Genomic DNA, 18,426 nt, shown 5'->3' on the forward strand with positions numbered 1-18,426 from the left:
CCCAGTAGATAGTTGTGTGTCATAGCTGCACATCCTTCTAGTTGCTGTATGTGGGACGCCGCCTCAGCATGGCCGGACAAGCGGTGCGTCGGTGCGCGCCCGGGATCCGAACCTGGGCCGCCAGTAGCAGAGCGCGAGCACTTAACCACTAAGCCATGGGCCGGCCCCGGGTTGTACAGACTTAAAGCACACTTACCACCAATCAAGAAAGATAGAAACAAATTAAATGAATTGACTTCAACTCAGGAAGCTAGGGGGAAAAACAGTGAAAATGCAAGAAAAAAAAAATAAGGAAGAAAGAAAGAAAATAATTAAGATAGGAGCAGAAACAGAACGAAACAGAAAAACTAACAAAAACAACACCTGAGCAATAAAACCAAAAGCTGGTTCTTTGAAATTATTAATGAGATATCTAGAAATGCTGATTTTTTAAAAAAAGAGAGAAGGGCCGGCCTCGTGGCTTAGTGGTTAAGTGTGCGCACTCCGCTGCTGGCGGCCCAGGTTCGGATCCCCGGTGCGCACCGAGGAACCGCTTCTCTGGCCATGCTGAGGCCGTGTCCCACATACAGCAACTAGAAGGATGTGCAACCATGACATACAACTATCTACTGGGGCTTTGGGGGAAAAATAAATAAAAAAATAAATAAATAAAGAGAAAAGGGAGTAAAGGCACAAATAATGTTAAAAATGTAAAGGAAAGCATAATTACAGGCACACGAAAGTTTTTAAGTACTAAGAGAATTCTATTAACATCTTTATGCAAATAAAATTGAAAGTGGACAACTTTTAGAAAGAGATATTATCCAGACTCAAGAGGAGATAGAAAACCAGGATAAACCTTTAACCTACAGTATGTTTAAAAAAGGAAAAGTGTAGCCCGAAGTCCCCCCTTCCCCAAAAACACGCCTACCTAGATAATCCCTATTTTATATAAGCTTGCAGAGAACAGAAAGGAAAAGCTAACCAACTTATTTTATAAAGTTAGTATAACCTTGATACCAAAATTAGAAGGATTCTACAATAAAAGGAAAGTATAGATCAAAATTTATTATCAATTGTATCAATAAAAAACACTGAAAAGAATGGGCTGCAGGCTGTATTACTGATTTACCCTGATATTAAAACCAGGGACAAACCTTCTCTGGGTGACACCTTAAAACCAGTTATTAACACACTTAATAAAACGAAAAAAATAAAAACAAGCTTTTCTAATAAGATGGACACAGGACAAAATAAAAAGCCTGAAGGACACTCGGACATTGAATCAACTGATTACGCTGTTTGTGGCCTGCCATACTACCTGCAAAGAAACAAACGATTCTCCTGTCACGATCTGCTCCTCCACAATGTCCACCTGCTGTCTGACGCTGAATGACTCTTAAGTTGACTGAAACGGCACGGCCTGGACAGTCAAAGGGGCTCTCCAGCTTAACATGGCAGATCAAACACACCCTACCTCTGCTTCTTCCCGAAGCTCCTTTAAAATAACAGTGAAAGGAGCAGGGGGATTAACTCACAAGAACTAAGAGAATGGAAGAGACGACAACATTTTGAAGCTAGAAAACAGATGTCCAGCTGACTTAGCAGACCAAAAAAGCTGAAAATTCTGCCAAGAGTGGAGGGGGGTCCAGAAGCAAACAACTTCCAACTGAAGAATTACAGAAAGACTCAGGAATTGGTGACCCCAGGTATCACTGAAAGAGGGTAAACAGATTGAGCTGAAAGCAGGAAAACAAGTTTAAAACACCGCATTGAAAATGGGGGAATTAAGTGAAAGCCTACATGACCCTCGCCATAGCTCTCCTCAATTCGAGGCTACTAAGATGCCAGCAGCCAGGCTTGTATCCTCGAGACAGGAACTGACAATCAGTAACCAGTAATTTCATTATTCTAAAATATGAGCAGACATTCAAAAACCATGACATTTCAGACAACTGTAACAGAGACAAAGACCAAAAACACACAAAAAAAGGAATTTGGAAGACAAACAGACAAAAGGCACGAAGGAGAAAACATAACGGGAAAAAAACCATACTCTCAGTGAGAAAATAGAAGATATTACATAAACCATAAAAGAACAGGATACTATTTTAAAAAGTTCAGAGAACAAAACAGAGCTCTAAGATATGCAGTCTAACATTCGAATGAGTTCTAGAAAGTGAAAACAAAGAAGAAAGGGAAGAAAATCAAAGAACATTAAAAATATTTTTCCAAAATGGAAGGACATAAGCTTCTAGATTGAAAAAGCCCCGTGAGTATCCAGAACAAAAGATGAAAGTGACCCATTTGAAGGCATATCACTGTGAAATCTGAGACTGAGAATGAAGAGAAATCCTAAAAGCTTTCAGAACAAAAAGCAAAAACCAGATCACATAAGATGAAACCAGCATAGCTATGGTGGTAATAGCGAAACAATCCCTTCAAAATTCTGAGGAAATTATTAATTACAACCTAGAATTCTATACCATGGCAAACATTAATCAGGAGGATAAAATAAAGATGTATTCAGATATGCCTCAAAAAAAACATTAATTTCCCATGACCCCTTTAAACGAAGCTCCTAGACAATGTATGCCATCAAAACATCCTCTTTGTAAGAAGTAAGGTTTCTCTTGGGAATTAAAAACTGATCTCCTGCATGTTGTTAAATCAACAGAGCAGCCATCAATTAAAGAAACACAAAATGCTGGAGCGAAATTTCACAGGTAAGGCTAGACAATCAGTAAAAACTCATTAAGGAAGCAGAGGCATTGAAAACTTAGGGATTTCACTATGAAGTCCCACTAAGACAGCCTTTTAAACTTTCCCACTAGGAAAATGTTTGGTTTCATTGAAGCCTATTTCTCTAAGAAATGCACACAAGTTCCCACTCACGTACACCTCGATAAACCCGGGGGGTTCCCAGCAAAAGTGTGACCAGCTACATATATCAGCACAGTACTCAACCAGCTGAGCACTGCCATGAATGAAAAACTTACCCCACTTTTTAGAGTTCACTATTGATTTCACCTTTAAAGAGTCACACTAATAAGGAAACTTATTACATATGGTAAAAGCTATACTGTATATAAAACTTAAGTCATAATATTCTCTTTTGCCTATTTTTCACTAACCTTATTTTAGAGTCATTTTAGAGGGATTACCTAAGAAAAATTAAATGTGAAGATAAAGTTCTTTTATTTTCACCTAAAAGCATCACTCCTGATACCAGCATCTTTCAAATGCTGATTTGGTTTTGCCCCTAACTTCCCTCACAACAAAATCACAAACCTTTTACCCACTGAGAGAGTCATAATCACCTGAAAGTTCTCTAAATGCCCCTAAAAATCAACACCAATCAACCAATTTATATTGGTTTTCATATTATGCTCTACCATGTCCAGTACGCCTGGCCCCAAAAACCTTATCAGAAGTTAAGGTGGTAGTGTCTGAACAATAAAAACAAATTCACAAAAAACCAGCTTAAAACCATGCTTTTAGAAGAACACTTCGAAGTCTAAATTAATATCCATTATAAATACAAGAAATGTAAATGACCCAGGAGAGGGCTCTTCTAAATCACAGCGACTCTTCACTAGCTTGTTTCATCTGCTTTGTAAACGGTGTGCATGAATACACACACTATCTGACAGCCTGAATCCCACGCACTGCTTCTTTTCACAGGAGTCCTGTATCCATTTACCACTTCCTATCATTTCCTACAAAAACCAAAGTTAACATCTACCTAAAATTAGGTTGTCTGAAACAGGAGTGTTATTGAGGCATTAGCTTAGACCCAGCCCAGCAGCTATTCCCAGAGTAAGTAAGGCAAAGGGTGACAGGTAATTTCACCAAATGCAAGAAGCCTAACCCCTTTCTGCATCCTGTACTCATGCTATAAGGAATCCCATTTGTTACTTCCTACTCTCACCAATGGTCCTTCCTGGCACCCTTGTGTTCTAGAGTATCAACAGTGCTTATTGCCACCCCCCATCCCCCACTGACCCCATGCCAGAAAGAAAAAGTATATACGCACCTTAAAATCTGTATTATTGATATATTCAAATACCAAAGCTGGTGTCTTTGACTGCAAGAGAGAATATTAATGCTTTATAAGTATTTAAACAATAAATGTAATTTACTTCTGTCTTACTGGTCCATTCCCAAACCCCATTTCGATGAAAAAGAGATTCACTCATGAGGAAGAGCCTATTAAGAAAGTACCCTCTTAAAAGTTTATGTCTGGAATTTGCGGGGAAGTGGGTGGGGTATAGACAAAACAAAGTTGGCCACAAGCTGATTAACTGCTAACGTTAGGTGATGTGTGCAGGGAGGTTCATTCTATTATTCACTTTACTTTTGTAATGGTTGAAATCTTTCATAATAAAGTTTTTTTTTTTTCTTTTAAAGAGATGTATTCCCTGACCAACCTGTCAGTGGGCCTGGCACATTATGTGAACATTTACAGTCTGCAGTGTTCCAGTTTGCCAACTACAAAAAGAGTGACGTTTTCATCTCGGTTTTGCAAGCCAGATGCATTTTACAGAATTATCATAAGTATGGGTATCTATCATAGGTCTTTTCAGGATCCAAAAGGAAGACAGGAGCATGGAAACCATTGATATAGCTAGGAAGCAGGTGAAAGGTACCTAGTACCATTAGCTATAACGTGAAATTATTCCCTTGGCTAGAGACCATTAGAGAGTATCTTGCTTTACAAAGTAGATATGTTCCCAAAAAATCATATATAATCAAGTATTTTTAAAGCACTATAATCTTGAATGCAATGAGTACGAAATGTTCAATATTTCCTTGTATAAATACAGATTTCCAAATGTCACGTTTACTTAAGTAAGGTACAATAATGCTAATGGGCATTTTCAAATGTTTTCAAAATTGGGAGAAAAGCAGGGGCTTAAAGGGTTATACAAAGAAAAATATCATACTGGAAATCTTTTTTATTTTTTTCATCTTGGAAATCTTTATGGCGGGAAGTTTCGCTCAAGGAAGCAGGTGAAAGTTACCTAGAAAATAGGCCACAGTGCACGCACACAGGTTCCTGCAAGAACAAGCAGCAGTCCTGGTCAAAGGATTCCTCACTAGCCCAAAATTATGAGGGTTTTATCAAGACCAGGTATCTCTACAGGCTGGGAGCAAGCCTGTTTCCCTACAACTCAGGGGATGAGGAGCCCCTGTTGGTTTATGTCCACTTTGATTTACGTTTGTTACATATCACGTAAAACACACACATGCTTAAGTAACAACTACAAAAATAGTAAGACGGGTATCACTAAATTCTGTTTAAAAAAAAAACAAGGCAAAATGAAGATGTTCCTCGTATAATATTACATACTGGCTCACACTACAAGCCATTTTCAAAGATTACATAGTCCAGAGTTAGTCACTGTAAAATCAATCTAGGCCGACCAGGCTGGGATATATTTTTAATGCCAATTAGATAGAATCTAGCATACAATCATCCTTCTCAGTCTTTCCAGGGTCCAAAAGGAAAAACTTGCCTTATTCTTCAGTTCAACAAAACTGTAATCCTGGACAAATTATTTAACCTGCAGAGACTTCAGTTTTCTTATCTGTACAATGTGACAATGTGGACAACAACGGTACCTACCCCACTAGACTGGTGTGAAGATTAGACGACGTGATACAGTTACACACTCAGAACAGTGCTCGGCACACAGTAAGCATTCAATGCATGTTAGCTACTACATGATGATGATGTCTTTAGCAGACAGAAGCGAAAATCTACTTCTTAAACAAAAAGCTATCATGAGAGAACAGTGAAATATTTGAGGTAGAACAGGCAAAGAACAGAAATGGGATGGGATGTGGTACAAAAATGGCACAAAATCCTTAGCTAACCATAAACACTTAAGTTAAGGTTAAGTTACTCCCCAGCGAGAGAAAACAACAGTACATCTAAAATGGCTAAAGATTAAGCACTTTTTAACAAAAAATATTTTAGTTGTATCTGCATATACAATGTGAGCCCTAACGATGGATGCTGAATTAAAGACTAGTATGAGAAATGGCAAGATGGCCTCCTCAAGGGGTCCGTGGGGCTGTGATCTGCTCAGCTCTCTATGCTGGGAGTCCACATGGAGATATTCAATATTTCCTTCTGTAAACCCAGATTTTCAAATGTCAGGCTTACTTAAGGGAGGTACAATAATGCTAATTGGCAGTAATAAGCTGTCAAAATTGGGAGAAAAGCAGAGGCTTAAAGGAGATATTCAGCAAACGTTTGTGGGCTGAATCAAAATAAGGAGGTAATAACCCTGGGACAGGGATTTTTCTACACACACTCTTAGGTTCCATACAAGTGGTGGTGACTATTTTATCACTGGGCCACCGCGATTTCTTCTGGTTTTCAAAACCATTCGGTAGTAAAGACTAACCATCATCCCCACTATATAATGAAGTTTCTCATTATTTTTAGGTTCTGTGTGTCACACACACACACAGAGACACTCATTATTATCTCTCTCTCCCCCAACCATCAGGCACCTACCACAGGGTCCTTCACAGTGTCAATCAGCTTAATGATATTTGTTCCACCACGAAGGTTCTCCAGAATCTTAACCTCTCGTTTTATCTTCTTTTTCTTCACTGGCTTAAATACACAAGAGTAATCAGAAGTGAGACTCTTTTTGAAGTTAATAAATAAAACTTTAAAACAATGTTAGCTACTCAAATGTATATTGCACTATCTTGCACACCGTGTTACGTTAAAGAGCATGTCTAAATTAGAAGAGGAAAAAAAAAATCAAGATAAAATGGGCCTACCCATAAGAACTTTTAAGATTGAGTTAAATAATTTACAGGCTCATATAGCTTATGTGTCAGATCTTTAAGTAGTTACATTTAAGGCACAAAAATTTTGAACACCCATGTCATACTTTAAAAATAAAATGCTTACTAGATAACTGCCAAATGGAAAATGTTATAGCTGTGAACAGCTGTACATCATGCACTCACAAATGGAAAAACTGAAACAAAATGGTGAGACACCTGCTCTTCCCATGAGTTACATGCAATTTTGTCTTCCAGGAGTGAAGACCAGTTCACTGACATCAAGTTACAAACTTGTTTCCCAGCTGCTGGCTCCCATTTCCTGTCACCACTCCCATTTCCTTAATATCTACAATCTGAAATCAGCACAGAGTCAGTAAAACTTCCCAACAGATCCTATTCCTAAAGAAAGAGATGGCTGGGGGCCAGCCCAGCGGCGTGGTGGTGAAGATCGCGTGTTCCGCTTTGGCAGCCCGGGATTTGCGGGTTCGGATCCTGGGAGCGGACCTACTCACTGCTCATCAAGCCATGCTGTGGCAACACCCCACACAGAAGAACCAGAAGGACCTACAACTAAGATATACAACTGTGTACTGGGGCTTTGGGGAGGAAAAAGAAAAATGAGCAAGACTGGCAACAGATGTGAGCTCAGGGCCAATCTCCTCCCCACGCCCCCCCCAACCCACTCCCCAGCCAAAAACCCCAGAAATGCTAAAAACAACAAAAAAAGAAAGACATGATGGTCAGCAAAGGAGAAAACTGATCTCTGATATACCAGTGACTGAAAACCTCTGCCACCTGCTAACCTTTCAATCTGCTGGAGAGAAAAAGCATAGACCTTAATGAGAAATACTACCATTACACATATTATTTCTTGTTGTAAATGGGCTAAAGAGTTTGAAGAAGAATGAAAGTCGTTCTGGAAAAACAGGCATATCCCAATCAGTTCTGTTTCATAAAGTACTTAGAACAGTGACTGACACATAGTAAGAACTCACTACATGTTAGTTTTATTATTTTCAAGTTTTTAGTTAGTAATAAATCATATTTCATCCTCACAAAATTCCTATGTAGTAGACTCAACCAAGTTGAGCCATTTGCGCAAGGTCACACAGCTAATAGTAAAGAGTCATACACAGTAAAGAGTCAGGGCAGGATTCAAATCTAGACAGTCTGACTCTGCAGGCCTCTCGCAGCCATTGTGCTTTCATTTCCCAGGTGTGGCTATGGAAGAAACCTAACTACGGAAAAGGAGTATTCTACCACTGAGACACTTTATAATAGCACAGGCAAAGAGTCCAATGGATTTGCCATGAAACAAGATTCAAACAGCCTGTGTGTACGTGGTGGTGGGAGGAGGAGGGAGATATAACATATCCATATGCCAGAGAAACCTTCATCTTTTTTTGGCCACTAAGCTACAGCTTTGAACACACAATAAAACGGAGAGGGACAAGATTATGAAACACAGAGCACCTGCATCACCTATAACAGGGTGCGCAGTTGAGACTAGAATCTAGCTGCATTCTTCCAAGTCAGCGGCCACAATCCCGCCACTCCACTTCGTCAGGGTGCCCAGTAGAGCAGATCTGGCTACCGTGTCTCTTCCCCATCTCCACTTAGGAATCGTACTCCTTATTCTCCTTTTCGTAATTAGGGAGCTCAATACTTTCGGAAAACGAAGTACAACTTGATCAAAAAACAGCCAGAAAAGGATATGCTACAAAATAAGTAGCCTGTAAGCTTCAAAAATGTCATGAAATACACAGACTGAACTGAAATACACAGACAGAATAAGCTTTCAATGTCATGAAATACACAGACTGAACAACTGTTCCAGATTAAAAAGATACGACGACTGAATGTAACCCATGATCTGGGATTTTCTTTTGCTATAAGAAATATTATAAGGACAACTGGCAAATGCGAATGGGGGCTGTAGATTAGCTGACAGAATTATATCAATGTTAATTTCAGATCTTTGATCATGACACTGTGGGGTTATACAGTCCTTGTTTTTAGGAAATACGCACTAAAGTAGGAATGACTGCAATTAACTCTCAAACACTTCAGAAATGTAAAATAAATATAATTATATATGTACATACAGTCATGTGTCACTTAATGACAGGGATATGTTCTGAGAAATGCATCATTAAGCGATTTCGATTTCGTTGCTGTGTGAACATCATAGAGCACACTTACACAAACCTAGATGGTACTACTACACTCCTAGGCTATATGGTACTAATCTTATGGGACTGACGTCATCTATGCGGTACACTGTTGACCGAAATGCTGTTATGCGACGCATGACTACACACATATACAGTTGGCCCTCCGTATCTGCAGGTTCCACATCTGGGGACTCAACAACTGGGTTATGTAGTACTATGTTTACGTTCTGCAATTGGTTCAATCTGCTGATGTGAAACCTGCTGGAGGGCTGACGAAGGTACTTGAGCATCCGAGGATTTTGGTACACACGCACGTGTGTGTGTATACATGAGAGAAAAGGATAAAGCAAATGTTAATATTTGAGAAATCTGGGCACAAGATATATAAGGGAATTCTTATAACTTTTCTGTAAGTCTGAAATTATGTCAAAAGGTAAGAGAAAAATAAAAGCTGGCTATCATATCTATAAATTCAACAAATGCTACCAGTATATTCAATGTAAGAAAATTCAAGAGTTGTCATCCCCTACTGGAAAGTAGTTACAAATCTGTGGTAAACAGAAGGGAAAAAAACCACCAAAGCCAGAAGCCTATATACACCAAAAACCCTCCCCACAAGAGTGAACTAGTACAGGGGTAACCCATTACTAAATAAGTTGCTTTTATGACAATGCCCCATATAAAGCCTTGCTCTGCTCTCCTGTTATTCAGCAACAGGTCAGGCAGGCACACTGTTCCCAGATAACCCAGTTAAGATTAAGATATCTTTCATTATGTCTAAAGGTAACATAGAGCAAGTGAAGCATATTTTGCTGCCCAGTGGTCACCTGTCCAACTTCCCAAACTAGAAATTGGGGACACGAGGGAATTCTGAAGTGGCACAATGGAGTCACGCAGCAGCTAGAGTCCTCACATACTGACAAAAACCAAGAGACTAAATGATACTCCCCTCCAAAGCATGGGCACCTACTCCCTACAGGAACCAGGCTATAGGTAACTGCCTTTAGCCTCAAGCTTATCCCTCTGAACCTAGGAGATACTCCAGAAGCTAAAAAACCAATGAGCACCCAGAGAGAGAAAGTCATCATTTTAATTCTATAAATAGAATTAGGATTTATAATGGAGGACCCTTGGCAACTTAAGGAAATTCACAGATCATGAATTTTACAGAAACAAGTACGCTTTGACCCGTTATCCCAGTGTTGGCACTCATTTACCACCAGTTACGCAAAGTGGAGAAAATACATACATTTCCATGACAATCTCATCATTTCATCTTGTTGCTACAAAAAGTCTCTCCCACCTAAGGTTCATTTATTCCAATTCAGAGAATATCTGTTTAAAAGATTCTAACTGAATTAGTTTAGCTGTTTTCTAAACCAAAAAAAAAGTTGTTTTTTTTTTTTGAACTCAAAGTCTAGTAGGTAAAATAGCAAAAAGCTTAAAAAAGAAATTAAAGTATTAAATCAAGTTTCAATAATAAATGAATTTTGGCACACACCTGGATAGAATATTTAAAGGGAAAAAACTTATTTAAAATTTTCTGAGGAAGGGAGGGAGGAAGGAAGAATCTTTCCAGAAGGTTTCTGCTCACATGTTAGAGTCCCAGCTATTCAGAAGAACAGTGTTCAATGTAACCCAAGAATAAAGTACTTCTTCTCCTATTCACCAACATAAAAAAATTTAAAACAAAAGACAAATTTAGCGATGGGCTGCTTGGGAAAACAAAAGTTGATAAAAGTCAGTAATCTGTCCTATTTATTTACTTAGAGTTGATTTTTAAAAAGCCAGATCTGAGAATGATTTCAACTACTGGCATTTAATTCTGACTGAACTGGCAAACTAACATCTACCAAAGGCACAAGAATTATGACCTCAATAAATCCCAGCAAATATTAACAGGTGACGTCCCATTTTAATTTCTTTCCAAGCACAAGTGAATTGATAAATTCAAGACAGGCAGGAATACAGCTCAGAATTTTCAAATCTGGGATTCCTTTTATTCTACTACCAAAGCAACAACTGCTCCACTAAGATATAATTTCATCACCTGCAATGAACAATTACAATGAACAACAGTTGCCAGGAACGTAGGATAGAATAAGGAAGAAAGTTCAGACTTGATGATGGCATTTATTTTATTACCTTGATAGTATCTCCAAAATCCACTGCAACTGACCTAAATATAAACATTATCTGAGCAATGTTTTTTCTTCACAGCAACTTTTCTTCTAATCTTTAAAGTCTCATCTTTCCAGTTACATTGTTAATTTCCTGAGGTAACTGTTTATTCTCAGAATTTAAATTTTTTTTAAAAAAGCAAGGCATACAGCAGGCCTTTTGAATCTCATCAAGAAAATGATACAGTCCTTTCTATTGTTGGTTTTGCCCTTAAAATCATTCACTTGACCCAATTTGAAATATAGTTACTATAGCCAGATTTTATTACTAAGCGCCAAGCACTGTTTTAGGCACATTTAATCCACGTTTAACAGTACTCTGAGATGAGTACTATTAATGCAATTTTACATGAAGGCATTGAACCAGAGTTTAAATAACTGCTCAAGGTCACGAGCTTCTAGGTGTTGGAATTAACATCTGAATTCAGGCAGTCTACTTGCCGGGCCACACTCAGGAAAGAAAATCATTTTGTAAATTACTAAAACACTATCCTCTATCTACCTACCCATCTATCTATATTTCATTTGATTCTCCCAACAACTCTGTGAGTTAAACAAGAAACGTATACTCATTTTACAGATAAGAAAACACAGTCAAGTGGGTATAAATGAAGAAGCTAGTTCTAGAACCCAGGTCTTCTGCCCTCGATTTATAGCACTGCTTACATTATACCAATCTGATTATGAGGTGGCAGATCCTAAAACTGGGCTCTAGAAACTATCTGGAGCCATTCTCTACACACAAAAATGGGTACTCTATATCAAGATATTCTTTTCGCAAATGGTTCACTCTCCAATGAACTTTTTTTTTTTTTGAGAAAGATTGACCCTGAGCTAACATCTGCTGCCAATCTTCCTCCTTTTTTCCTTTTTCCTCCCCAAAGCCCCAGTAGATAGTTGTATGTCATAGTTGTACATCCTTCTAGTAGCTCTGTGTGGGACGCCACCTCAGTGGCTTGATGAGCGGTGCATAAGTCCGCACCCAGTATCTGAACCAGCAAACTGCAGGCCACTGAAAAGGAACACATGAACTTAACCACTGCACCACTGGGCCGGCCCCTCCAAGAAACTCTAATATATTAAAGGAATAAAACTGTTAACCTCAAAATCTGGCAAGTGATCATGATGAGATTTGGAAGAACTGTATGGGTTAAAAAAGTGTAAAAACACTGGTTATTGTGGCTTCAAACCAAGAGGGGAAAGCAACATTTCACTTGTGCATTAAACATGCTGCTGTGGATACAAACCAGAGAACCCCTGTCTGGGTCCCTATAGCTCTCTGGGTATTCATCTGTTCCACACTTCAACTAGCAACCCACCAAAGTCAAGTATCTCCTTTCAGAAGAATAACTCCAAAAATGATTAGAAACAAATTAATTTCATTTAAATTCTAGTGAGTGTTTGCCCATCTTTCCAGTATAGTTCAGTACATCAAGAAGTGAAATGTCCAGCAAATGTCCTAACTGTGCTCCTCACATCTACCAAGACTCCATGATAGGGATAGAGGGTCTTAAACCCAGTGTGTCCACTCCCTAACCACGTGACCCTGAACAAACTGCAGGCTCTCTCTGGGTCTTGGTTTATCTATAAAAAAGAGTGTGGGTTCCAATGGTTTCCATTCTCCTATCTTCTCTGATTCTGTTTCACAAAGGTTAACCACACTCTCAATCTCTGACCCCACAAACACAATATTAGACACAGCACTGACTCGTTCACACACAATTTTTAAAATTTGTATATTTTTTAATGCTAGTAATACTTTAATACTGTTTTAACTACTTTTATACCATGAAACATTTGTAGAAACTAGAAATCACAAAAAAATTTAGAGAAATTAATACTAATGTCTTGCTTCAGGAAGATGACGTCTTGGTACACTGCCTAACAAAGTAAATGGAGGGTAAAAAAACCTACCATCTGAGAAAGTAGAAATAAAGGAGAAAGCACTGTATCAGTATCAGTATCAGTCTCAGGAGAAAGCATCCTTTTGATACAACGTAAACAGCCACCAGCTCACTGTGAGGTAACTAACAAGGATCTGTAATCGACAGTCATGTCATCCTTCTTTTAACACTATGTCCTGACAGCACAAAATTTAAAAAACATCTACAAACAAAAAATAAACCCGTACTACCATCATTCTTTGTTTTAGGTTTGAGAATTAATTTCTGGGAAAAAAAATGGATAGACAAGCTCTTTACAAAATAAGACCAGCAACAGGAAGCCTTATACAAGAATTTCCAAGTCACTGTACCATGAGTTCAAAACACTGTATTTGTTTTTTTTAAAAAAGTAGTATTGCTCTTAACTTCTATTTAGGAAACAGCACTGTAATTTGAAGGATCCCAAAGACCCCAAGGGCTGACATCCGCACACAGGTGGTGCTCACAAAATGCTAAAAGTTGTCCAAAATGGCCAAATGCTTTTATTTCTGTGTACATCTTCCTTAGATGTACTACAAAGGAACTGAAAAATTGATTTTTCAGAATCAAAAGATGAACCTTTAGGCACTAAGGTGGCTTTCTGCCCTGCTGTATTAATCCTTACCATTCCCCACCTCTTCTTTTTCTCCTCAAGACAATTTCTGTCAAAAAAGATCTAACCTCCTTATTGATTGGAAAGTTTTAAGATTTCAGCCCCAGAATTTCACTTGAGGATAGGCAGTAAAATTTTGCTCACCAAATTTCTAAATTCCTAAAACCTCTTAATAGCCTCAGTATGTTTTAATCCAAAAAATATTATAAATCTACTGATACCAATTAAATGATATAAAATTGCTCTGTGGTCATTCATCATCCAACCATTCATATATTGGAAAGGATTAATTGGAAATGTCACCAAGTAAAAAGGAAGACAGCGCCTGTCCTTGTGGAATGTATCCTCTGTCTCGGTCACTATGCACACATTAATACCTAAGTTCCTCCCTGCAGCTGAAATATAGTAGGCCTATATGAAGAGGAAGCTTCTTCTAGATTCCTTCAAATTATGAGCAGTTGGTATTCTGTTAAGGACCTAACTTCCTGTGACTAAACACCACAATAGTAGATATTAGTCATAACTTCAACTTATCGGAATAGGGGAGCACAACTTTGGATAAAGACCCTGTTCTTTCTTAAAAAAACAATACTTTTAATCTACTTTAATTCAGCCTGTCAGAACAATGAGAAAACCACAACAGTAACATTAGTAGTTTCTTACCCCGTCCTTCAGATAGGAACCAAATCTGGACAGAAACACCATAGGGCTTTGAAAAACAGAAAATAGTAAGTACGGTTTTCACCAGCGGAAACAAGGTGATTCAGGCTGCACCTTGAAAAGAACTTGTGTCAAAAAGAAACAAGAAACAACACTTTGTTAACTAGAGCATCAGAGGGGCCTCCCAAGCCTTATTCCACAACACTGGAACTTATTCTGTGCTCAACATTAAGATCCAATGCTAAAATGAGCAGGAAGCCCCAGGAAGAAATAGCAAACAGGAGTTCTGGCTAGGGGTCATTGCAATATAGTGATTTTAGCTAAGTCTCTTCGTGCTTGGGTTTCTCTTTTGTAAAAATAACCTTCAGCTTCCATTATGGGTTCCCTAAACATATCCTGCACATCTTTAGAGCAGAGGAAACACTATCCAGCAACTGACCCTATGAAGTTCTCTAGAAGGATAAGTAAAGAGCAACACAAAGCTTTCCTAAATGAACATACTGTTACTTATATGTACACCTGAATGCTGTTCCTTTCAAAAAAGACACCACAGGAAGTTGCAGACTTATTCTAAAAATGCTGCCATGGCACAAAAGTTTAGACATTTTTCTGAATTGCTTTAGAGTCAGCAGTTCATTCTTCTGAATGCACAGCAGTGGAATAAGGATATTCCTAATTTCAATTTATGCCTTGCTTACTGCCTAGAAAGATTTTAAGCAGCTTATATTAAAAACATTTATGCTTATGTATAAAGGAAAAAACTGTATAGCTTCCCCAGGTGACTTCTCTGAAGGAAGCATTTCTTTAAATATTTATGCTTATAAAGAGAAAAACAAAAGACCATGTGACTTTGTAAGTGCAATTCATATTTAGGGAAGAGGGGAGTCAAACTCCACATCTTCAGTATCAATTCCTCACTTCTCACTCTCAGTGTTTCTAACAGCACAAATAACTGCCTATTTCTAATTCAATTCTGCTTCTTCAACACTAGGCTAGGATGGTACTAACAGAGTTGATCACTTTTCCAAAAGGTGATTTTCAGACAATGTAAGTCTGACCCCTCATATTAAACAGCTGCACAGCTGCCCTAACCCTATCCTTAAGACACAAAAACAGCTTTTCAATCCCACATTCTTATTCAGAGCCTCTGCAAAATGGCCACACTGGAAATCTTGTAGATATAAAAGTGCTTATATTAATTACTTTTTGGTTGTCTCGGTATTTCACTAAATGACACGCACACACGTTAAATGATCTGGTAATGATGAAAACCCTTCACAGATGCTAAGAATCACTTTTTAGTACACCCTATAAAACGTTATTAAAGCTACACAATCAGTCACCTGAAGGAGAATTCAGCCAACTCCTCACGCTCATTAAGATCGGGTCTTCACCCAAGAGATGACAAAAGCTGTAGCTTATCAAACTTAAGCTACTAAACCAGACACTAAGACTGCTTTGTTCCAATTACTATTTTAGTGATTCAAGTGTACTCTTCTACTGCTTCCAATTTCACTTCTACTAGCTGATAAGCAACAATGAACCTTCCTGGCACTACTGGCTCACTACATCCACCTCACCTGAAACTTTTATCACCAGAGGAGAAGAAACAAGTGATTATCCACCAAGGTGTTTCTCTCCACTCAGGCTTCAAACTCATCTTTGAACCCGCTCCAATTTTTTCCGACTTGCTTTCTGGAACAACTGAGAGCACCAAGGGTAACAAACTCAGTGCTCAAGGAGCCCTTGGACTGATGCAATCTTCATGAAAAGGCTTTTCTTTCTTCTGAATACCTATTTATTTTGGAACAAATGGAGCCCCTCTGGAATTTTCACTTTGGGAGTCCGTAACTACATTTCAAAACAAGGATGGTCCTGAACTATCAAACTTAGATTCGAAACAGGTCTGCATATTTTCTTGAAAGTTCACAGGAAAATGGGGTGGGAGAAGCAATAGCAGAAGGACATGAGACAGAAGATACGCAAAATAAGAGCACGTATTGCTCACTCTAGAATGTGGCTGGGGTCGTTTATATCCTTCTGACCTGTGGAAAAAAATTTAATGCCACTCATAAGACACTCACCTTGAGAATTTTTACAACCACTCTCTCATTGTTGGTGATGTTAATGGCCTCAAATACTTCACTATACTTTCCCCGACCAAGTTTTCGAACCAGTTGGTAATCATCTTGATTACTGTGAAAGGCAAGAACGACACATAAATGCCAGGACTTCGGATTAACTAGGCCTATGCCCACTATACACCCCTATCCAGCCGCTTCCATTAATCAAGCACTTGGAAGTGTCTACCTATCACACCACAACTCATTCCCTAAATGAAAGCCACAACACACACTTGGCTGCCTTCACTCTGCTCAGAGCTCCTAACCTAACTGGTCCCTCCTAACTTGGGGAGAGGAGGTAGGAAGGCACCACTCCGAGCCAATCTATAGGGATGAGCAAAGCATCCATCCTTGAGGCGCAGAGGGTGCCCCTCTGCCCGGGGCGCCACAGCACCTGTCTTATCCTTCACACCCTCAAGGCAGCCAGGGCCAGCTTCGAGAATCTGGACAGCTTTGAAAAATTTCCTCCCACCCAGCCTCATTTCAAAAGACTAAAAAGGCCGAGAATTGTAATAGCTCAAGAAGACAGCTGCTGACTTCCCACCCCAATAGAAACCCAAAAGTGTGAGGAGGAAGAGCTCTCTCACTTCCACCAGGCTCTGGTCCCCGGACCCTACACTTCTCGCCGCTAAGAAAGCATTCCTGGGGACACGGGGGAGGGACGGGGGCGCAAGGCGGGGAGAAACGGACGAGAAAGGGGGGAGAGGAAGATGAGCACATGTGTGGGGGGGGCTCTGCCTCCCAGCCCAGAGCCGAGGAAGCACGGGCCCAGCGGAGGAGCGGGCGGGGAGACAGGGCCGGGGGGCGAGTGCGGTTCGCGCTGGGGGGCGGCCGGCGAGGGTGGGGGGCGAGGGGCCGGGCGGGGGGCGGCGGCGGCGGCGTTACCCCCAGCTCGGGACGTGAGCCTCGTAGTCCCAGTACTCGCGGCTCCTCAGGCTGTTCACCTCGGCGTAGACCCGGGCCCTGCTGCCCGCGGCCGGGCCGGGCATGGCGGGCGGGACCGGGGGGCGCCGCGGGGCGCAGAGGGCGGCGGCGGCGGCGGCCCGGCCGGGGGCGCGGGGCGGCGGGCGGAGGAGGCGGCGGGCCGCGGGGCGCCGGAGGAGGAGGAGGAGCGCGGCGGCGGGCGGCCGCGCCAGGCCGGGCCCGCGGGGGCGGGCGGGCTGGGGGCGCGGGGGGCGCCGGCCGAGCCGGCCCGGCCCTGGAGCGGCCGGCGGGGCGGCGGGGCGGGCGGCGCTCGCGCTCCTCGGCGGCCTCCGCTCGGCTCGCGGCCCCGAAGCGGCGGCGGCGGCGGTGGCACCAGCAGCGGCAGCCGCCGGCCGGGAAAGGGGCAGCGGCGGCCGCGGCGGCGGCGAAGGAGGAGGAGGAGGAGGAGGAGGAGGAGAAGGAGGAGGAAATCCGGAAAAGGGGCCGCGCTCACTAGGAGCGGCCGCCGCCCGGCCCGGGGCCGCCCAGCTCACAGCGCCCCCTGCAGTGCGGGGGGACCTGCCGGGCGCGCCGGCCCCGCCCCCGGCCCCCCGCCGTCCGCAGCCCCCTCCAAATCTGCCCATCTTCGGTCTGGTCGCACGCGCTCGCCAAAGGGCCTCCCCAACCCACAGGCTGCTGCCCTGAAGCTTTACCCTCCGTGTACCCTTTCAGGACTTCCCTGGACACTCCTACCCCAAGCTCTCTACCCTCTAGTCATCCAGAATTTACCCACCCGACCTCCCATAGACCCTATTCTGACCCTCCTGTCACCCAAACTATTCCCATCAAGTGCCTCCCCAATGACTGGCTTTTATCATTCAGAGTCTCCCCACCTCAAGATTTGTCCATCCCTCCCAGAGACCCCTCCCCTTCCCCCAATGGACCCTGTCCTGTCACCCATAGACTCCTCAACCCCAAGACTTCCCCACTCTTTTCATCTAGAGCCTTCCTCACAAACCCTCCAACCCACCCCCAGCCAGCCAGGTTTCTCACTGTAAA

The 18,426-nt window shown here is 41.4% G+C and overlaps 1 protein-coding gene across 5 annotated transcripts in view; it reads right to left on the minus strand.

Annotated features, from left to right (window-relative positions):
- CSNK2A2 (casein kinase 2 alpha 2) overlaps positions 1-17,737 on the minus strand; it is a 40,135-nt gene extending 22,398 nt beyond the window's left edge. For 3 of the 5 annotated variants that reach the window (XM_058527924.1, XM_058527925.1, XM_058527926.1), the window contains exons 1-4: positions 17,350-17,735; positions 16,426-16,537; positions 6,509-6,610; positions 4,016-4,066 (exon numbers count right to left, since the gene is read on the minus strand). In XM_058527924.1, the coding sequence (XP_058383907.1) occupies positions 4,016-4,066; positions 6,509-6,610; positions 16,426-16,537; positions 17,350-17,453 (369 nt within the window). In that variant the 5' untranslated portion in view covers positions 17,454-17,735. Of the gene's footprint in view, positions 1-4,015; positions 4,067-6,508; positions 6,611-16,425; positions 16,538-17,349 lie in introns of all 5 variants that reach the window. The other 2 variants (XM_058527923.1, XM_058527927.1) reach the window with 2 other exon arrangements.
- Between the last annotated feature and the right edge of the window lie 689 nt (positions 17,738-18,426).

This window comes from Diceros bicornis, chromosome 32, assembly GCF_020826845.1.
Source record: "Diceros bicornis minor isolate mBicDic1 chromosome 32, mDicBic1.mat.cur, whole genome shotgun sequence".
In the NCBI taxonomy this organism is placed as follows: domain Eukaryota; kingdom Metazoa; phylum Chordata; class Mammalia; order Perissodactyla; family Rhinocerotidae; genus Diceros; species Diceros bicornis.